Source organism: Lissotriton vulgaris, chromosome 10 (genome assembly GCF_964263255.1).
Source record: "Lissotriton vulgaris chromosome 10, aLisVul1.2, whole genome shotgun sequence".
NCBI classification, from domain to species: Eukaryota; Metazoa; Chordata; class Amphibia; order Caudata; family Salamandridae; genus Lissotriton; species Lissotriton vulgaris.
The window spans coordinates 88,678,127-88,699,451 of record NC_141698.1 but is presented as its reverse complement, the minus strand read 5'-3'; the positions used below and the strand labels follow the sequence as shown (position 1 = coordinate 88,699,451).

At 46.8% G+C, this 21,325-nt stretch overlaps 1 protein-coding gene across 1 annotated transcript in view; it reads left to right on the top strand.

Moving 5' to 3' along the window:
* The window catches only part of ADAP1 (ArfGAP with dual PH domains 1), a 455,296-nt gene extending 434,034 nt beyond the window's left edge, over positions 1–21,262 (top strand). Inside the window, exons 9-11 of the mRNA XM_086940564.1 lie at positions 11,042–11,113; positions 15,482–15,710; positions 20,135–21,262. Of these exons, the coding sequence (XP_086796690.1) occupies positions 11,042–11,113; positions 15,482–15,710; positions 20,135–20,163 (330 nt within the window). The 3' untranslated portion in view covers positions 20,164–21,262. The remainder of the gene's footprint in view (positions 1–11,041; positions 11,114–15,481; positions 15,711–20,134) is intronic.
* The last annotated feature ends 63 nt before the right edge of the window (positions 21,263–21,325 follow it).

The following is a 21,325-nucleotide window of genomic DNA, read 5'->3' as shown; positions in this document are numbered from 1 at the left end:
AGCCTAGTTTTGAGTGACGTAAGCTCACGCAGGTTGTTATGGCACATGGACGGGCGCCGCAGCATTTTTAAATAACGTCTGTCTTGTCCTTGATACCGACATAACCTTCTGTTGTTTGAACTAGTAAATGTGGGGTCGCGTCATTTCAGCACCACAGAAATCCCCCGAGGGATCAGATTGCCACTAATGTGCTGCATTCGAAGGAAGCTTTCGCTCGGTTCCATTTCAGTCGCGTGTCAGGGCAGAGGGACTCGCCTGCTTGTGAAGGGCACCCGAGTGCACCGTCTTCTCAGAAGCGGACATGTCGAGCTGAGTCATGCTGAGTCACGGGAGTCCCCAGCGCAGCCAAATACAGGAGACCGCATCTTCAGGTTACAAGGGCAACATTAGTAAGAGCACCTCTGAAAGGGTCAAAACACTGCACGGTGAAGAGTAAATTAAGATTCAAGTAATCCTGGCTTGAAAAAACCATTTTGTTTAACTTTCAACATTAGAATAGGCGTTGACCTGTGTTTTTTTTAGCGGGCCATTATAAGTACATAATGCACTTTCATAACGTGCTTGGCTCTTTTACCTCTGTTTTGCATGAATGCAATAGTGGGAGTGGGGGGCGGGGGAGGGTGGTGACCCAAACTTTAAATAATCCACGATAGTGCAAATTTGCACTGGAATTCCCGAATTATGTAAATTGCGCTGATGCAAATTTTAACATTTGCACGGCTGCCCAGTGCAAGAATTTGTCCCAGCTGATCCTATGTGCCTGAAGCGAGGACGCTGGTGGTCACTGTACTGCCCGCTCTCCAGCGCCAAAATTAATGTGGATTACCGTGGTCATCGCTGTGGCGTGTTGGGGTAGGCCCAACACGTGGGTGATAGGCACACAGTAAGTGGGCACAGAGACAGTTGCACAGTTAGCCGGAAAGACCCCGAGCGGTCTTCCGCCTTGTTTATTTATACCCCGGCGCGAGCCCGCCCCGGGGTATGTGTGCGTGCGTGTATGAAGTGGATAAAATGTAGGAGAGAGCCCGAGTGGCTCTCTACATCCCTCCTTCAATTTAGTTCTGTTCTTGCCGCATCCACTTAGTCTCGATTCACGGGGATGCCCAGGCAAAGTCTCTCAGATGCTGGTTGGGTCTCGGGTTAGGCCTCAGACTGTACCGTTGGTTCCGGGTACATGGCGGCCCCACAACCCCAGCCGGGGTTGTCTCTGCGCTCTCGCTCATGATGGTCGCCCTGGGCCGAGTGTTTTCAGCAATGAGATTCTGCGGTGTCATTCTGGGAGTACTCTCACCGCTCTGCCTGGCCACTGGTGATCTTGGCACGCTCCCGCCTAGATCTAAACCTCCATCATCCACAGCCTCTGTCTCTTCCTCGGTTCGGTGTCCGCCAGTTGTCTCAGATATTTTCTTAAAGCATGACACATTCCGCGTCACTACCTGTCCGTTGCGCTTAGCAGTAATCATTGTTCCTTGGACCTTGTCTACTCTCCACACTTCCGACTCATACGGTGTGCGGAACTTCCATCCTGGGTGGCGATCTCGCACTACAGCCATGTCTCCTTCTTTCAGAGTGGACTCCTTTGCGTGACGATGCTCGCTTGCCTTCATGTTGGTGTTCTGCCTCCGGGCCTGAATGGTCACGGCGTCCCTTTCTTCCGGCAACCAGGTGCTATCGGTCGGGATGCTGTCACGGGGTGCTCGTTTAAACAACACATGGGCAGGGGCGCATTTCGTCGTGCTGTGAGGAGTTTGTCGGTAGGCTCCTAGAAATTGATCGAGGGCTATTTCCAGATCCTCCCCATTGTCTACCGCAATCCTTAGCGCTCTGTTTAGTGTGCGCATCAGCCTTTCGACTTCTCCATTTGCTTGGGGCCACAGCGGGGTGATTTTTCTGTGCTTGATCCGGAGGCTCTCAAGGTAGGTTTGAAATTCTCTCCCTTGAAAAGGGGGTCCGTTGTCGGACTTGATTTCCTCCGGTAGTCCCATGGTTGCAAAGACGCGGCTCAGCACTCTTTTGACTTGTGGAAACGCAGTTGAAGATATGACTTCCACTATTGGAAATTTTGAAAACGAATCAACAAGGACTAACATGTGTCTGCCATCAGGGAAACTACCAAAGTCTATGCTGAGGTGTGTCCAGGGCGTCTGAGGCGCCTCCTCCGTGATCACTGGTGCTGGGGGCGGATCACTGCCCGTGATTGTGCAGGCATGGCAAGAGCGTATCATGGCATCTCCCTGGCTGTCCATGGCGGGGAACCACACCTTGCTTCGAAGGCGTGCTTTTGTCTTAGCCATGCCCTGGTGTCCTACGTGGGCTAGACTGAGTGCTCTCTGTTGGAGACTCTCCGGTATGACAATTAGGTGTCCTCGGAGGATGATTCCTTCATCGCCCACGCTCAGTTCGCTGCGTATCTGCCACAGTTGTTGTCGCGCGTGGCTCACCTCCGGCCGGAGGCTCGATGCACCATCAAGGAAATGGGCCCAACGATTTTCTTCTAGAGCCTGGCGGACTCTCGCCAACGTATCATCTGTGGCGGTCGCTTCTCCGATTTCTTTTAGTGACATATTTTCGGGGCACGCCGCTTGCGATATCATATGGACAAATTCTTCGGCTTCCCCACCTTCTTCTTTAGGCGGATACTGGCTGATGACATCAGGGTGCCGGGATAGGTAGTCGGCCGGGTTGTGCGCCCCCGGTCGGAACACAATTTTGAAGTTGTACCCCTGTAGCTGAACGGCCCAGCGTTCGATGCGTGGGGTTGCCAGCCGGGACGACCCTGCAAATAGTGGCAACAGCGGCTTGTGATCTATCACCACAGTGAATTCCTGCCCGCACAGGTAAAGGTGAAAATGTTGGCATGCCCATTTAATGGCCAGAGCTTCTCTTTCGATTTGCGCATACCTGGTTTTTGTGTCCGACAGCGCCTTACTGGCATATGCGACTGGTTTCCACTCTTCGGGTCCGTACTCTTGCAGAAGCACCGCTCCCAGGCCTACGGGGCTGGCGTCGACGATCAGTTCGGTCCTGCGTCGGGGTTGGAAGTATGCCATGACGGTGTCATCGAGAAGACTGGCCTTGATGGCTTGGAAGGCCTTGTTGGCGGTTCCAGTCCAGTCCCACTTGTGGTCTGCTCTGGTGAGAGCTCTGAGGGGTTCTGCAATCGCAGCCAAGTTGGGTATAAACCGACCACAATAAGTGACCATGCCCAAGAAGCTGCGCACCTCGGTGGGGTTTCTTGGAGTGCTTGCTGCCTTGATCGCCTCTTCCTTTTTGGGGTCCACTTTCAGACCTTCCCTTGTGAAAGTGTAGCCGAAGAAGTCTATTGACTCCTGGTAGAAGGAGCATTTTGCCCGGTGTAGGGTCAGTCCGCTGTCCACAAGTCTTTGGAGGGTGGCCCTCAGATGGGCGTGATGCTCTTCGAGGGTTGCTGAGTAGACTAGTATATCATCGCTGAGGTTGATTACTCCGCTCAGTCCGGATAGTACTTCTCGTATGGCATTTTGGAAGACTTCCGCCGCGGAGAAGACCCCAAAGCTTAGCCGTGTGTAGCGTCGTAGCCCCACGTGGGTTGAGAAGGTGGTGATATATCTGCTGGCTGGTTCCAACTCGAGCTGGTGGGATCCCGAGTTGAGGTCTAACTTTGAAAACCATTTAGCCTCATTCAGATCAGCCACTATATCGTCCATAGTGGGGGTGATATGTTGTTCTCGCTTGACGGCTGTATTGGGCAGCCTCATGTCCACGCATAATCAGATCGCCCCTGGTTGCTTTGGCTTTGGTGCAACCACCAGTGGGGAAACCCAGGGTGTCGGGCCCGACACCTTTTCGATGACGCCAAGGTCTTCTAGCTTTCTGAGCTCTTCTTCGACTTGTGGCCTTAAGTTGAAGGGAACTCTCCTGTGTCGGAGTGCTATCGGCCGGACGGACGTGTCTATGTGTAGCTTGAACTTCCGCCCTTTGAGTTTTCCTAGGCCCTGAAACAACTCTGGAAAATCTTTCAGCATGAAGTCTGCATGCGCCTGATGCACCTGATTGGCAAAGAACACCAGGCCAAGGTCCTCTGCCGTGTGGCAACTCAGAAGTGTGCCTTTTTTTCCTTCGGTAATGTGAAACTTCGTTTCTGTGGAGTATTCGCCATTGACTACCGCCGTTTGGATCACCCCTCTGAGCGGTAGTGGTTCCGTGCCTCCGTAGGTGTAGATCCTCGCCGTGGAGGGCGTCAGTAGGGGCTTCGGAGACATCTTCTCGTATTGGTCAGAATCCATGATGTTCACGGATGCCGCCGTGTCTATCAGGGCTTTAACTTCGGTGCCTTCCACTGCTATGGAGCACATGGGCGGTGGTCTCCTTCTCGTGGATGCTCTGCTTACGTACGAGACTACGTACACCTCATCGTCTTCATACCTCGGTCGTCTTTCTTGAGCCTGGTGGTCCGGAGGAGGTGGTTCATGGTCAAGCGACAGCTGTCGGATGCGCTGAGTCACTACCCTGGCTCGCGGACCGGCTGACTTGAATTTTCCTCCCCGACAGACAGCGGCAAAATGGTTCAGACGCCCACACTTGAGGTACGTCTTTCCTTTCACGCCACATGTGGCGGTTGCAGGGTGGTCTTCCCCACAGTATCCGCACTGATTTCCTCTGGACTGGGCACCTGGTGGGCGAATTGCCGGGAATCTTCTCTGGATTGCGTCTACTCTCTCTTCTTTGATTGGCGTTGTCCTCACGGCAGCCGGGGCAATCACCGGCGTGCGCAATGCCGCTGCCATCTCTTCCGCCCTCGCGTCGGACAGCTCATGTGATCTGGCTAGAATTAGTATTTCATCTAACGATATGCCCGGTTGGCGGAGGATGAGCTTTCTCAGCAGCTTTGACTTGCACCCAACTATGATTTGGTCCCGGATCTCCTCCCGTGGGTTGGTAAACGGGCAAGTGCTTGCGAGCCGGCGGAGCCGGGCGTAGTACATGTCGACCGACTCTGAATCCATCTGCCAGGCACGTTTGAATTTAAACTTTTCAAAGTCATTATTGAGTTGGGGATCAAAGTGTGCGTTCAAAGCTGCGACCACAGCATCGTAGTCGTGCTCAGGCCCTGTGTTGGGGAGTGATTCAAATAGTTCGTAAATTTCTGGCCCACCATGTAGGATGAGGAGCGACCTTTTCACCGTCCCGTCCGTCTCCCTTGTGCCTTTAAAATAGAGGTTGAGCCTCCCAACCCACGCCTTCCATCTCAGCGCCGCCGTCCCCGGGTCTGCCGCCTCGCTGAATGGTGGAATGGGCGCTGCGCCAGAGTGTAGGTGGGTGGGCGTCGCTTGCATGGGGACACCTGCCTGGATCTGGATCTGTGGCTGCGGCGCGACTACCGCTGGTGGAGGTATGACTGCCGGTGGTGGGTTTTGGCCTGCCCCATCTTGGACCACTCCTGGCGCCACTACAGACATTGTGCGGCCTTCTTCTCACCCTTCTGGAGCTTTCCGGTGTTATGTCCCTGTGTGCTGCTAGGGTTATGTCCCTGTTCCGTGGTCCCTGGTGAATTGAAACTGTCCGGCTGTGTTTCCGCCACTTGGCTTTGCCAGTGCTTGTTGTGACTTGGCCCTCAGGAGATGTGGTGTGTGTCACTTTTACTTTTGGCCGTATGTGCTGGAGACAGGGAGCTTAGTTCTACAGGAGTGACTCAGGGGCCGATTTGCCTTTGCTTGTGCTTGATTGTTTTTTTTTGTAGAGCTCGTGTTAAATGGTGAACGCTGTCACTCTGATTCTCCCCACCTTCCCCGAGCCGCGATCGAGTGATGCAGGGCTGGGGGAGTGTCTCAGGCCTCCACTTGCTTGCAGCTGCGGTGACGGTGACGGCCGGGGCCGAGATAGGCTTCGCGGACCACGTGGTGCAGCCGCGTAGGACGCGCTGGAATGCTTCGTCACTGGAGCAACCTTCCCTCAGGCACACGCGTCTGCGCAGGAGGAGGGAGGGACACTCTGGGGTGTCGCGCTGGCGGGGCAGAAGATCGACTTACCCGCAGGTCTTGCCAGGAGGCACCCCTACTCCACGCGAGTCCCGCCGACTAAAGGCGCTCCCTCCGGGGAGGCGCGTGGGTGGGCCTCAGGAGCCAGGACAGGTCGGCACAGCAAACGCGGGTGGGCTCCGCGACTGGAAGCAGGCAGCACGGCGCTACTGATGCAACTGCACGGCACGCGTGAAGGTAGGCCGGCCTCGTCGCCAATGTGGCGTGTTGGGGTAGGCCCAACACGTGGGTGATAGGCACACAGTAAGTGGACACAGAGACAGTTGCACAGTTAGCCGGAAAGACCCCGAGCGGTCTTCCGCCTTGTTTATTTATACCCCGGCGCGAGCCCGCCCCGGGGTATGCGTGCGTGTATGAAGTGGATACAATGTAGGAGAGAGCCCGAGTGGCTCTCTACAATCGCGTGAACAGTGAAAGACATAACTTGTTGAACTGTCACTGTAGTTTTTCCCATGGGTTCCTGGGCATATTTTTTGAGGGGATTAGTAGCTCTCCGTCTTGTGCATTTATTTGGTACTTTTGATTAAACGTGTAGCACGTATTCACATTTTGGCTGTATCATTGTATGCACATTTTGTAGTGTGGGAAACACATATGTGCCACCAGGGGTCTGCTGTGGTGTAACCTCCACATGTGAAATATTCTTCTGTCCTCTGTAACTGTCCTGTTCATGGGTGGGTTAGGATTAATCTAAGCTTGGGTAAAAAAGTATCCAATAAGATCTGGAGCAATAGAGGCCTTCCACATTGGGGTGCCTAATCACACCCCTGCGGTTTAATTTGTTAATCACAGACACGGGCAAGTGCTTATTGATGTAACAATTATTTTCCTCTAAAATCACCCAGCTCTGGGTGGCTTTTTAGGTCTCGCCTAATATATCCCGCAGGGATAAATAGGCGAGAATATAGTAAGGGGAAAAGAAAAGTCTACCTAGCCTGCGGATCGCGTACAGTTCATGTGAGCTATACACGTGCACAGAGCCAGCCACTTCACACACCACCAATTGTCTGTGCCTCGGCATCAGACTTCAAAGGCTACCGCTCCTCCGCCACCCCACCACCCCCGCGTGCACATTGCATTCCACCATTTGTCTGAGCCTTGGCATCAGACTTCAAAGGAATGCGCTCCCCCTCCCCCGCCCCCCGCCACAGCAATGCCGAGAGCTTGGTTTTTTTTGCATCCATTTCACGGGGAACCCCTGTTCTGTTCTGCGTTCTCTGCACCTTTCTCAGTTTTTTTTTCTGGACGAAAGTTAAAGCCTACCGTGCTTGTTTACAGTAACCTTGCTCCTCAAATGCTGTTGCTGTGTTGCCATCTCTCTAGGGACACTCAGTGTGAAAACACTCGACTTGCTAGCTGTAATGCTACATCCGCTATGCTTTGCCTCTAGACACATTGATCCCTCGCAGACTGTGCTGACTCTGCCCCTCCTGATTCTGAAACTGACTAACACAGTCACCACGCAGTCTCTTCTCTCGTCTAATAATGTCTTCCCTGCCACCATTTACTTCGGACCCTCACACCTCCTCACCCTCACACACCCTCTCACACACCCTCACACCGCCTCACTCACCCTCACCCTCAACCACCCTCACTCACCCCCTCACACTCCCACACACCCTCAACCTCCCTCACCCTTACCCTCACCTCCTCACCCTCACACCCCATCACCCTCACACCCCATCATCCTCACACCCCATCACCCTCACACACCCTCACCCTCTCTCACCCTCTCACACCCTCACACACCCTCTCACCCTCACACACCCTCTCACCCTCACATCCCCTCACCCTCACATCCTCTCATCCTCCCTCACACCCTCACACCCCCTCATCATCACACCCCTCATCCTCACACCCCCTCATCCTCACCCCCCTCACCCTCACACACCCCCACAACCCCCCTCACCCTCACATCCCCTCACCCTCACACCCCCTCACCCCCACACACCCCTCACCCCCCACACCCTCCCTCACCCACCCTCATACACCCCCGCACCCTCACACACCCGCTCCCCCTCATACCCCCTCACTCTCACCCCCCCTCACTCTCACACACCCTCACCCACCCTCAGACACACCATCACCCTCCCTCACCTTCACACCCCCTCACCCACCCTCTCACCCCCTCTCACCCTCACACACCCTTATCCTCACACCCCCACCCTCACATACCACCCCTGTCACCCTCACCCCGTCACCCTCACCCTCACCTCACCACCCCACCCCCTCATCCTCACAACCCCACACCCTCCCCCTCACATACCCTCACACCCCCTCACCTTCACAACCTTGCACCTCTCACACTCACACACCCCCTCACCCTCATACCCCCACCCCCTCAAAACCCCACACCCTCACCCTCACCCTCACAACCCCACACCCTCACCCTCACAACCCCACCCCCTCACACACCCTCACCCTCACACACCCTCACCCATCCTCACACCTTCACCCACCCTCACACACCCTCACAACCCCTCACCCTACCTCACACCCCTCACCCTCACACCCTCTCACCCCCTCACCCCCTCACCCTCACCCTCACACACCCCCACTCACCCTCACCCCCTCACCCTCACAACCCCTCACCCCCCTTCACACCCCCTCACCCTCACACCCCCTCAGCCTCACACCCCCTCACACACCCTCACCAGCATAGCATAACAAAACATAGCATAGCATAGCATAACAAAACAAAGCATGGATAGGAAAACAAAACATAGCATAACAAAACACATCAAAGCATAGCAAAACACAACAAAGCATAGCAAAACACAACTAAGCATAGCATAACAAAACACAACAAAACATAGCATAACATAACAAAGCATAGAAAAACAAAACATAGCATAGTAGAACAAAACATAGCAGAACATAACATAACATAAAACAAAGCAGAGCATAACAAAACATAGCAAAACACAACAAAACATAGCATAGCATAACAAAACACAACAACACATAACATACATAACACAACATAGCATTGCAAAGCATAGCAAAACATAGCATAGCATAACAAAACATAGCATAGCATAACAAATCATAGCATAGCAAATTAAGGCATAGCATTATAAAACACAACAAAACATAGCATAGCATAACAAAACACAGCAGAACATAGCATAGCAAAATACAACAAAACATAGCATAGCATAAGGAAACACAACAAAACATAGCATAGCATTACAAAACAAAGCATAGGATAGCAAAACTAAACATAGCATAGTATAAAAAAAACAAAGCATAGGATAGCAAAGCATAGCATAACATAACAAAACATAGCATAACAAAACACAACACATAGCATAACAAAACATAGCTTAACAAAACATAGCATAGCAAAACAAAATATATAATAGCATAGCAAAACATAGCATACCAAACACAACAAAACATAGCCTAGCATAGCAAAGCAAAACAAAGCATAGCATAATAAAACAAATCAAAACATAGCATAGCATAGCAAAACATAGCATAGCATAACAAAACATAGCATAACAAAACACAGCATAGCATAACATAACAAATCAAAGCATAGGATAGCAAAACATAGCATAGCATAACAAAACAAAACATAGGATAGCAAAACATAGCATAGCATACAGCATCACTCCGCACCACCACAGCATCACTCAGGTACACCACAACATCACTATGTGCAACCACAGCATCACTAAACGCCACAGCATCACTCATTCGCCATCACAACATCACTCAGCGCCACCACAGCATCAATCTGTGCAACCCTTCAACAAAACCTGGTTCAAATATGTTCTCTCAATGTTTCAAGCTTTATTACAAATGTAACAAAAACATGTTAATATTTCACTTATGTTCTTGGATTTTTGTCACAATAAAATACACTGAACATAATCTTCACAAAAGTTATTTACAAAACTTTTAGCTATTGCCATTATAAATTACAATAACTTTTATTTAAGTATTATTTATTGAAAAAAAATTAAAAGCCATTGTTATTTGTAATATCAATACATTTAAGTCATGTAAATACAACACATATTGCATTACAAATGCTATAGGTGTCACATTTGCGAAAGTTTTAACTATTGGAATTGTAAATGACAAAGCTAATAATTTCGCTATTTTCAAAAACAAAACATAAATAAAAAAATTGCCATTTACAATACCAATAGCTCAAACTTTCCTAATGCAAGACCTATTGCATTAAAAATGCTTGTTATGATATGTGTCTCCCAGTGACCTGCTAGACAGACCCAAGATCAGTCGCAAAAGGATGTTGGCAGCATAAGAAAATTCTAATAAATCTAATGATGTAACTGTAAACTTCCCCCAAGCTAGTATTGTACTTGTACTACTTGCATGGAGCAGAAGGTCTGATAGAAAGCGGAGGTGGTATTTAGATGTGCAGTGCATTCATATTGCCCTCACTTATTGTTACCTGGGGGTTTGGTTCAGGGAGAAAGGTGACTCCAGGCAACATAGCTGAGAGACGCAGAATAATGCAACCAAAGTGACCTCTGCACTTAAAAACCTATGTTTCAAAAGAATACATGTATTGTATTTTGTAAATGTGAACTATCTTTAATTTAAAAAAATTAAAAAAGATTGCGATACATATATTTATCATGACACTTGTGCACATGTAAGCCTGCAGCAAGTACACATAAAAGGATGTCTGTATAGTGCTTTGCATACATTTAGATACCTAGTTGTAGCAAGATACTTTTATTTATATTTGTATGTGAAATCATAAAGAACCTTAATTTATCTATTTGTCTTTAGATTTTTTTTTGTGTGGACTTTGGTAACTTAATTTGCACTTTACCAGTTGTAATGATGTGAAATAAATTGAGTGTGGACGCAAAATACACGATGATCAAGAAAATGAACCATCATTCGTATTATAAAGCAGAGACGACATATCTAGCGCCTCCTTTGTACTTTGCTACTTTCTTCCTTTGTTTCAAAAGGTGGAGTTTCCAGGTTTTCAGCCAGTATCGCTGATCTCTCGAATGCTTTTTTTTTTTTTTTTTTAGCACACAGAAGGCTTCAAAAAGAGATGGTTCACACTGGATGACAGACGGCTCATGTATTTCAAAGATCCTCTGGTAAGGCTCTCAGATGTGTGTTGTAGTAGTCAAGTATATCTGTACTTAGTGGCTGCATACTTTGGGCTTCACTTAGATTTTGGGTGAGACCTAAAATCCTTGAGTTTCTGGAGGACACTTTATATATGGAGTAGAATCCATTGGTTGAATTTCCTCCATAGAAAAACCCCAACAATGTAGAAAATGCAAGAAATTGTAGGATTTTCAGTCTTCTCCAAACTTTGAAAATAAGGATGGTGCACCAAAATTAGAAGTCCAACAGATTCATGATATTGTGAAAAGGCCTTTATTATTTCAATCTTTAAAAGGCCTCAGCCAACGCGTTTCGTTCCTTGCGGAACTTCTTCAGGGCTTAATAATTTCTTGGGAGTCCCATAAAACAGCCAAAGTCGTAAGTCCAAACCTCCACGGTGTGGGTAGGTCAACGTCTTTTGGTGTTTGGATGAAATAATATATGTAGAATCTTAAAAGCAGCAAATGTCAGCAAACAGGTGTCTTCAGAGTCACAGCAGGTAGAACCAAAATAATGATAGTTGATCAGTATGTTTACAAGAATAAGTCACTGTCGCATTCAAATTGATCAGCCGACCGTGTCGTGGTCGTACAACTTGATTTCAAGTGAAATCCACTTGGAGTATTCAAACTCTGTCGTATTATGGTCGAACAAACGATAAATTGGCAGTTGTTCAGCTTGAATAGGTAACGGAAATAAGGAGTAGGGCGTATATAACCCAAAACAGCATGGAGGAAAACTATCCCCCGTTTACATATGTCCCCTCTGGTCCTGCCGTGTAGGTACCTTGACAGACGCCAAACTTTAAATAAGACCTGCTGACCTTGGGGACTGAGGACTCCGGTGGTAATCCAGGTTTTTGCACTTGACCAAAAAATCATGTGGGTCTAAGCAAATCACTTTATCTCCCCATGTCTCTGCATGTAAATATCTGTGTTGTAATTACCTAAGAACCATCTCTACCGTGTGTTGTCTAGAATTGTTCCAATTTTATGTTCCCACCACCATATAAAGCATCTGGATTTCGGTAATCCGGTTTCTTCCAGAACTGTCTGTCCATGTTTTTCTGCGTAAAGATGATATTGATACAATAAAAATAATGTATTTGGAATACTCAACATTCTTTGGAGCCCGGTCCGTACTGTATTTTATTCCCCAAATAAAGTGGCCTGGGTGAAACGGGAACCACCTGCTGCTGGCCCACAGTAACGACAGTAAGTTTGCAAACCATGAAGGTTTGTTAACATATTAGTAAAGTTATGCACTCCCATCAAATCAATTCAAAAGAAATAACAATTCACCTGAATACTGCATACATGAATATAGTCTAATTTGTTCAGTTAGTAATGTGAATATTGAGTTATTAAAAGGCAACATATGCAAATCAAGGCAAAGCCTTCTTAGCATAAAAGAAACTCCCTAATGCTAAGCTAAGGTTGTGAGCAGGTCAGGAGAGTTTAGAAGCAGCAGTTGTCGGCAATATAGCATCGAAAGAATAACCCGGTAAGTGTCCCAATGAGAATGGGGAGGAATGAACTTGCAATCGAAAGTATTTCTGTGAGCATGAAAATAGGGAGCATTGGTCTCAAGAGGAGGGAACGAACATCTGCATGCAAAGGTGGACATGGGCAAGTGATCTCACTAATGAACGAGCTTCTCACAGTTAAAACATAAGTTCTATTCAAATGAAATATTGTTCAGGTTTCCACCGGGCAAGAACCAATCAAAACTCTGTGTTCTCTTCGTACTTGATGTCAGCCTTCTTCTCTCATTGGGACCTTCACATTTTCTCAAAAAGGCGTATTCACCTCCTCAGTTTCTCATCCTAGGCAGGTGCTGAAGTCACTATCCAAACACACTAATTGCTACACTGCGACCTTCAAAATATAAGTTAAAGAATCTCATTTCTAAATGAGCACACAGTGTCTCCAGGTATGAAACAGAAACTGCTATGCACAGGAAGCAGAAAGGCACCATTTATTTAAAACATAAAGCAAGACACTTAGTGCCAGATGTACAAACCTTTTTTTTACGGCCGCAAACTGGAGATCCTCCGGTTTGCGACCGCAAAAAAGGGTAATGGCATGTACAAATGCTATTTTGCGAGTCACTGACTCGCAAAATAGCATTTAAGACTCCCGCTATTAGGAAGGGGCGTCCCTTTCTGATACCGAGTCACCATGCCATGTACAATTGTTTTGCAACCACATTTGCGGCCACAATACACTTGCAGTTTACCACCTACTTCAATTAGGTGTTAAACCACTCGCAAACGGGAAGGGGTTCCCAGGGGACCCCTTCCCCTTTTGTGAGTATGTGAGAAAATATTTTTAAGTACAGGCGGTGGTCCCAGGGACCACTGCAAGCCTTTAAAAAAAGTTTCATTTTTCTTTTTAAATGCATCCTGTTATCTTTTAAGGAAAAGAGCTGCATTTAAAAAAAAAGAGACTGCTTTATTTAAAATCATCCCAGACATGGTGGTTTTCTGAACCCAGCAGGCCACCATCCCTGGGAGTGCTAGCCATTCCCAATGAGGTCGCAAATTGTGTTAGCCTCATTAATGTTCATGAGGCATGCAATTTGCGACCCCATTGGGAATCGCAAACAGTGTCTGAGACACTGTTATACATTCCAATTTGCCCCTAGGCCTTACTTATGTGAATGTCAAATTGCACATATGCAACTAAAGTTAATTAAAATATCTTTAGTCTGCTAAACCTAAATATAAAACATTAAAATAATGTGAATTCATGAATAAATCATGTGTAAATCATGTAAGCGTTGCTTCATTGGGTTCCTTCAGTCCTCCTCTCGTTGGATTGCCGTGCCACACTGTGAATCCTACATGTACATGGAGTTCTTTGTAAAGAATGCTTCATCATCTTTCTGCAGACAGAATCCTTGCATTGGGCTGTTAGGCCACTCTCTTTTTCGACCCTGGAGTTGGAATAAAGGCTAGTCAATGGGTGGAACATATATTCATTATGTAGAGGTGGAGCATACATTCATTGTGTTTCTGGCCTTCTGCCCCTCTACATTCTATGCTGTTTAGCTCCTCAACCTGCCTAAAATGCCCAGCATCATGCATTTCACCACCAGCAGTGGCTTCAAGACCAGTGCATGGATTCTTGGTGCTACAGGCAAAAATCAATTTTTTGCTTGTTTGCCTCCTCAAACGAGAAAAAAAGTTGTATTTGCAACTCACAGCTACAATTGGGCACACTAAACCGCTCCCTGTTGATCATATCCTGCCTGTACTAATCGATGCATCGAACTACTTTTTCGAGACGACGACCGAGAAGAACGGAGATATGCTGCTTGTCGAAGGTGAATATTGATATCACCACCCACGGATGTGTATTCTGACATCCCCATTTTCGTTTCCACTGTAATACATCTATCACAGAAATTTGACTAGTCCATCCCAAATGAAGGATCTTTTCCATCCAAGTTCCTGGAGACTGGTTCCATCAAAGTAGCTGGAGACTGGTTCTCACTGATAAAGCCCCGAATACAAGACAGTATTTTGATTACTATTCGCCCTGAAGAAGTCCTTCGGACGAAGCGCGTTGGCTACTTGTATGTGAAGATTTGGAATAAAACAAGAAAAGAAAACTCCATGGCTTATTGATATTATTAACCTCATTAATACTGTCACTATATATTGTATGGTGTGCTGAACCATTTTTGTTGAATTGTACACAGTGCCTTTGGCATTGACTTTGGAGGCCTAGGGGTATGTGGCCTCAGGTTTTTGGCACCCACAGATATAACTAGACCAAGATATATTGGATAGAGTGCAGTCAAGTGTCTTACCCTGTACCCCTGTTCTAGTATCACTAATCGATGCATTGGACCTGGGAGGGACATAGAATGGTCAAGCAGAAGTCTCTTTTTGGGGCAAAACCAGTGGCATAGCTAGCCCATGTGCCGCCCGTGGCGGTCTCTGTGTTTGCCACTGGCGGTGGCATCTAAGAGCGGGGGGGCGATGCTGGCGATTCCCGAGACAACCTCAGGTAAGAGTGGGCGTGTCAGGGGTGCTGACGATTCCTGCAATGGCCACAGGTAAGGGGGTGGGAGGCCTCCACTCTTAAGACTCATGCCGCCCCGCCCCCCCTTGCTACGCCACTGGGCAATCATAGTTCAACTTGGAATCCTATTTTACCACCAGAATTATTGTTTGGCCACCTTGAGGCAGAATTCTTTGGAGTAATTCCATTTGTCCATTTGTGTTACTGGTTGGATAATGCTTTTTAGTTCTTTTTCATTGACAGGACTTGGACAGTACAGACACTAACAGGAATCACAACCCAGGCATGGTTTCGGCACACATAACCCCTCTTTCTTCATTGTAGGATGCGTTTGCCAGAGGTGAAGTTTTTGTTGGAAGCAAAGAAAACAGTTACAAGGTATTGAAGGGACTTCCTCAGTCGACACAGGGACATCATTGGCAGCATGGGATCACTATTGTGACACCCGTCAGAAAATTTCTCTTCACCTGCGAGACGGAAAGCGAACAACTGGAATGGATCGCTGCTTTCCAGACGGTCATCAGCAGACCCATGATGCCCCAGGAGTATGCAGGTACATATGTGAACTTACAACAGCCCACAGATGTGTATGCATAGCTCAGTGCTTGTATGTACTTTGTTAATAGGGATATACAAATTCACAACTAAGGGGCTCATTATGATGTAGGTGGGACCAACATCGACGGTGTGTCGGTCCCACTGACATCTGAAGCAGTGGTCAGACTGCTGCATTACAGTGCGGTCAGTTCGAAAGCATGGTTGAGGGACTGACCATTGGGGTTCCGACTGGCTCAAGGAGCCTGTTGGCCCTGTGGTCAGAATGTAATCCCTACAATGAGGGCGGTGCCTGCTCGGGCATCACCGTAGGGATTACAATGGCCCTTTCCAACAGCGTTTCAATAGCGGTCCGTCCACTATAGCTGTCGGAAACTGATTTTGGGGGGCCCCTTTCCGCCGTGGCCTCCTCTATAAGGCCAGTGTGGCATCACAGGTGCCCCCACAAACATCCATGCCTCATGTGGCGCCTGTCACAGGGTGCATGGATGTTCAGAAACATGCCTTTTGGCATTGGGGCTTGTTCTGCGGCCCTTTTCAGGATTGCAGCAAAAGCCTCAATGCCAAAAGGCATGTTTCCGACCACCTCCACTGTGGTTGGATCCTAATTAGACAGTCGAGACTGCCGAATACGTGTCGGCCAGTCCCTTTACTGCAACAATGCCGGTTGGACGCTCCTCGCACCAGCATCGTAATTAGGCCCTATGCGTTTCTCAGAATAAGGAGCATTGCGGGGGACCTTTCCTGCACTTGAGCCTTTGGCTCAGGCAAATATTGATATGGGTGTGCTATTGTCACCCTATTATGAGTTCCACAGACCAGAATGGAAGATAATGAGGTAACACCACTTGGTTTACCCTTTTTCGAGCTATAGAACCCAGAATCTTGCATTGTTGCCTCACACACTTTTCTCCAAGTATTACATTGGGGAATAAGTGCAGGGAAATAGAGAACATCAGGGAGCTATATTCTGGTGCAAGGTTTGGGATTACCGGATTACTCAAAATGAGGCCCTTGGAGTGTGCAAATGTATAGACTAGCGTTTAATATGATTTATTCAGAAATGGAATCCGAGGAGAATTGTAGTTTGTGCTTTCAGTTACAGACATTTTTAGCGCATGAAATGAGCCTTAGAAGCAGTGGGGCGCTGTGGAAAGGAATCGCAACGATTACCTTAAACGAAGAATACAAAAGGGTTGGCCAAGTAATGTCTGCAGTGTAACTGTACAAAAGCAATTCGAGAAATCCGACTGTCTTTCACTGCCTTCAAAATGTGTTGATTTGACACAGTGATGATAACTGTATAAAAAAGTCTGTAAGCTAAAGTTGCTCATCCTGGACTGGGGTCCTAGTGATGCTGTGACGCAATGCTGCCTGTCCCCTGTGTTCCAAGATGTCATTTACCCCAGGCTGTGTGAGCTAGAGTAGAGGTTAGTTTCAGAGTATTTCAAAGTTCCTCTTGTTATCAAATACAGGATGGCACTAGGATGTCTGACTTTGCCTTTCCCAGGGATATGGCCCTGCTGTCCAAGGGCTGTCAGATAAGGACCCAGGAGGAGATTTCACTGCTTCTGTGTGAACTGATGCAGAACGCTCATGTCATCTTACCACATCAGTGCTCAAGCTAGACTCACTGTCAAGGATATTTGATGTTCTGCAATGTCTGCTTCAGCTAAAGGTCCTCTGTAGTTCAAGTGCTGTGTTTACACCAATTGGGTGCATTGTTTATAACACACACAGGCCCAGTCCAGGGGCATATTTGTACCACAACCACCCCAGGCAATTTAAGGTGCTGCATTCTTGTAGGGCAGCAGAGTCATGGATTATCCTATTTTCTTGCCACTTAGGCATCAGTTGTATCTTTGAGTGAACCAAGGTGAGGGGTAATGAGAATGAATGGTGGTGTAGGCAGGGAGGAGAAAGATTTCAGGATCTTTGTGCATCAGTCCAGCCGCATCCTTGGAGGCGGTCATGTGGAAGGGTCTCAAAACATCTCTGGAGTTAGTTCAGGGGGAAAATCATTTAAAAAAGGGTAGTAAAGCTTGTCCACTGGTTGACAAAAATCAAAAGCAGAGATGACACTTCCTGTTCATCTTGGACACCATATGCGTTTTTGGTGTATACCTAAGAAAAAGATGGCATTTTAATGAAGTAGAAATTTTAAATTCAATGTAAACTTCACGAAGAGCTCCTTTAATGAGGGCACTCTAAGCAGCCAGTGGAAAGACCAATGAATCTGAGCAGTGCCAGTTATTACAATACAACATTCAAATTAAAGGAAAAGACAGCTGCTCTTATGTGCACCACTTTCCTAGTTCTACAGAAACTCTCCCAATGCAACTTTATATGACCGAAGCAGCAGTATGTGCTAATGCTTGCAAAGGAAAGCCCCAGGTGACATGACCTGACATCAGTAGCCCAGTTGGCAACCTGACCTCAACATTGCAGGGTGGGCATGGAAGCCAGTGATGAGTAGGCGACGAAAGAATACATATGTAAAGTGCTCTGATGCCCGATTCGGGTCAAGTTTGCGCTATATAAATCTCTGTAAAATAAAAATAAAAAAATATATATATATCAAGCTCGTTGGGGCGGTGTCCATAGAATGCGCCACACTCTAGTGTAAGTAGCTTTTCCCCACTCGCTTTATTAGGTATAGGCAAACGCGCCTACTGGTAATTAGAAGCACCTGACGTCACCTGACGCGTTTCGGTAAAACATCTTCCTCATAGCTTTAAAGTCAGAAGGTAGCAAATAAGTCCTCCAATAACCAACGTTTGGCGCCATCGTGTGGCTCAATGGGCTGCAGAGATTACCACGTTGCCTTATGGGAACTGGAGTCCTTTTAAATCCTGTATGGATGCTGCCTCAATGTGTGCTGAATAGCAAGCTCTCACATGAGCCCCAGAAGTCGCATTGCCTTCAATCCGTGCTTTCACCCCACGTTGAGAACTCGCATCTTGCGTGCTCAGTGGCCCCCTTTCCTCTTGGGGTGGTGCGGTTCAGCGGTAGGATGGCCACTCAAACATCAAGCTTGTTGGGGAGGTGTCCATAGATTGAGCCGCACTCGAGTGTAAGTAGTTTACATATAAAAGCTTATATATAAAAAAAAATTCTTGTAAGTTTTGGAGTGGCCAGCACATCAGGAGTCCACTTCTTAAGTCCACTTTTTGTTACGATACAGGTTCATATTTGTTTTTTTATTTCATTCTTTAGTAAGATTCTGTACTAGTGAGGCAAAGATTGCCTCCGGAACCTATTCATAGGAGAGCCTTACCAAATAAAAAATAAGTCTTACATCACTAGCCCAGTTGGCAACCTGACCAACTGGGCTACTGTTGATATTCACCAAAAATAACATCCAAATGAATGAGTTGATTTATTAACATGTGTGTGGGCACTTAAGACATGATGTCTTGCATTGTGTTTCAGCATACAAGTGCTCATGGGACAGTTTAGGAAAAAGACTACTAAATATTAGATGGCCAAGAACAAGAAGCTGCTTCAACTATTGTTTGGCAGCAAAAAAATGAGCATGAACGAAGCGTAAATGATTGGTAGACGCAAACACAAATGAAGACATAAACCCAAGGCATATCAGGAGCCAATGGTTGCAATCATAAGTCATGGTTTGGACTTTTTCTGTTATGGGTATTAGGTACAACATGTGAAAAATAAAATCTTAAGGAAAACTGAATTCCTAGAGCCAATGCCCCAAGTCCGGAAAGGTTCTACTTGTTGAAGTTCTCCATATTACACATGCCAATAGCTTGTGGTGTTTTCTAAAATATCCTGCATTTTTATGACCACCACAGGTTTGGGTTGTGATGTCTTTATTGATAGAACCTCTTCCCAAAGACCCTCACTCTGAGGAGGCTCCCAACCTGAAGGATGCAGGGACACTATAACAGAAGTATGGAGGCCGTTGCTCCCCGATGTTCAACATATGGAGTATTACACGGGGAAGCAAGGCTTCCTGAAGTTTCATACTCTATACACCATAACTTTCTCTTTTTTTGATGTTCAAAGTTTATTTACGGTTTAAGATGGTCATAATAAGCATCTCTTTGAAGATTTGAGAAGTACTTAGGACTGATGCATTATAGAACGCCCAAAACCCTCCGCGATTCCCCACCCTTTAACAAGATCTCAAACTCGCCAATTTTTTAGATTCTCCCAGTTGTCTGGCATGGTTGTGGGCACTTCTTACAAATATACAGATTGATGTATTGCTGTGCCTCCACTGTCTCTATTCCCTACCAATTTGCCTCTCCCAGATTAGACAGCTCTGGCTGACACAAAATGTTCTTGGTAAGTCACATTTTGTTTTTTTCCTGTTTTTACTGTGTGTGTTGAAGTAAGTAGACTTTGCAATGCATTCGTGCATCTAAAAAACCTAATATAATTTCTTTCTCGTTTCAGTGGAAGCTCATTTCAAACATAAACCGTAAGGGGTCTCATTACGTCGCATCAAGAAACACAAATCTCTTTACAACAAAGCGTGGTTTTGTTTCCAACATGTCAACAACAAAAAAACTTAAATCTGTGAGATTGCTTTGGACAAAGAATGGACCAGAAGAATTGGGAATAGGTTCTGAAATCTGAACTTTAAGTGAAACCAACTTGAGGGTTCAGCACTTTTCCCAAGACTCTTCACATTTCAGGAGCACTGAAGATGTCCATTGAAAGCATCTTCATATCAAACTTTGTGACCGTCTCGCTACACTCGTCAGGATGTTTTTGTCCCTGCGGAGACTGAGTTTATGTCCAGTGCGGTTGCTCCTTTCCTGGTGTTGTGTTCAGTCTCAAGCCACCTTGGGCCAGGGCTGTCCTCCAATGACACAGTCTGCACAAGGACCTTCGGCCCCACCTTTGACGGCCTCCAGTAAGATAAGATTACATTGAAAAGTAAAGATCTTTCTCTTACTTAATTCTCTTGCCATGGCATCATTCCACCATCCAAGAGCCTTTTTTCAAGGATTGTGCAAGTTCATCAAACCCAAAAATACCCAATTGTTTACCTGCAAGAGTCAGTAGAAAACCAAATTCACACGAAAGAAGGCGCACAGTAAAGGGAGGGCTCTGTGCGTGGACTTTCTAAAATCTTTGCAACTTTTAGGAGACCTTCCTGCTCGCTTTATTTCACATCGGAGATGATCCGCAAACCTGGAACCTTCCAGGAAGCTGGTATTGACTGACTTCCTTGTACCTCTTGTAGATGGCTAAAGACACAGAGCCAAGGCACAAGCCGCCCACAACAAAGATTTTGGATGTAATATGATTACAATCACATACCACCATTTCTTGACCGGTACCAGACTTCTACCTTACAAACAAACAGATTCTGTATGTAATAATAGGATACATCTATATATGAGACACTCATTTCTGCAATGAAAAGTCAGATGTCCTGTTATTATCACAGTAGAGTTTATCTGAGGTGAACAAGCACTTCTTAGTGCTTAAAGCACTGCCTCGCCTCTTGTGAGTCACAGCACACTCAAGAATGATAATAAATAGCATGTTACTCTCACATTTACCAGCAGAAAAGGGCTCCACTAGATTCATTGCGCATGTGTCAGGCGGGGGCTGATACAGCCCGGCCTCTTAATA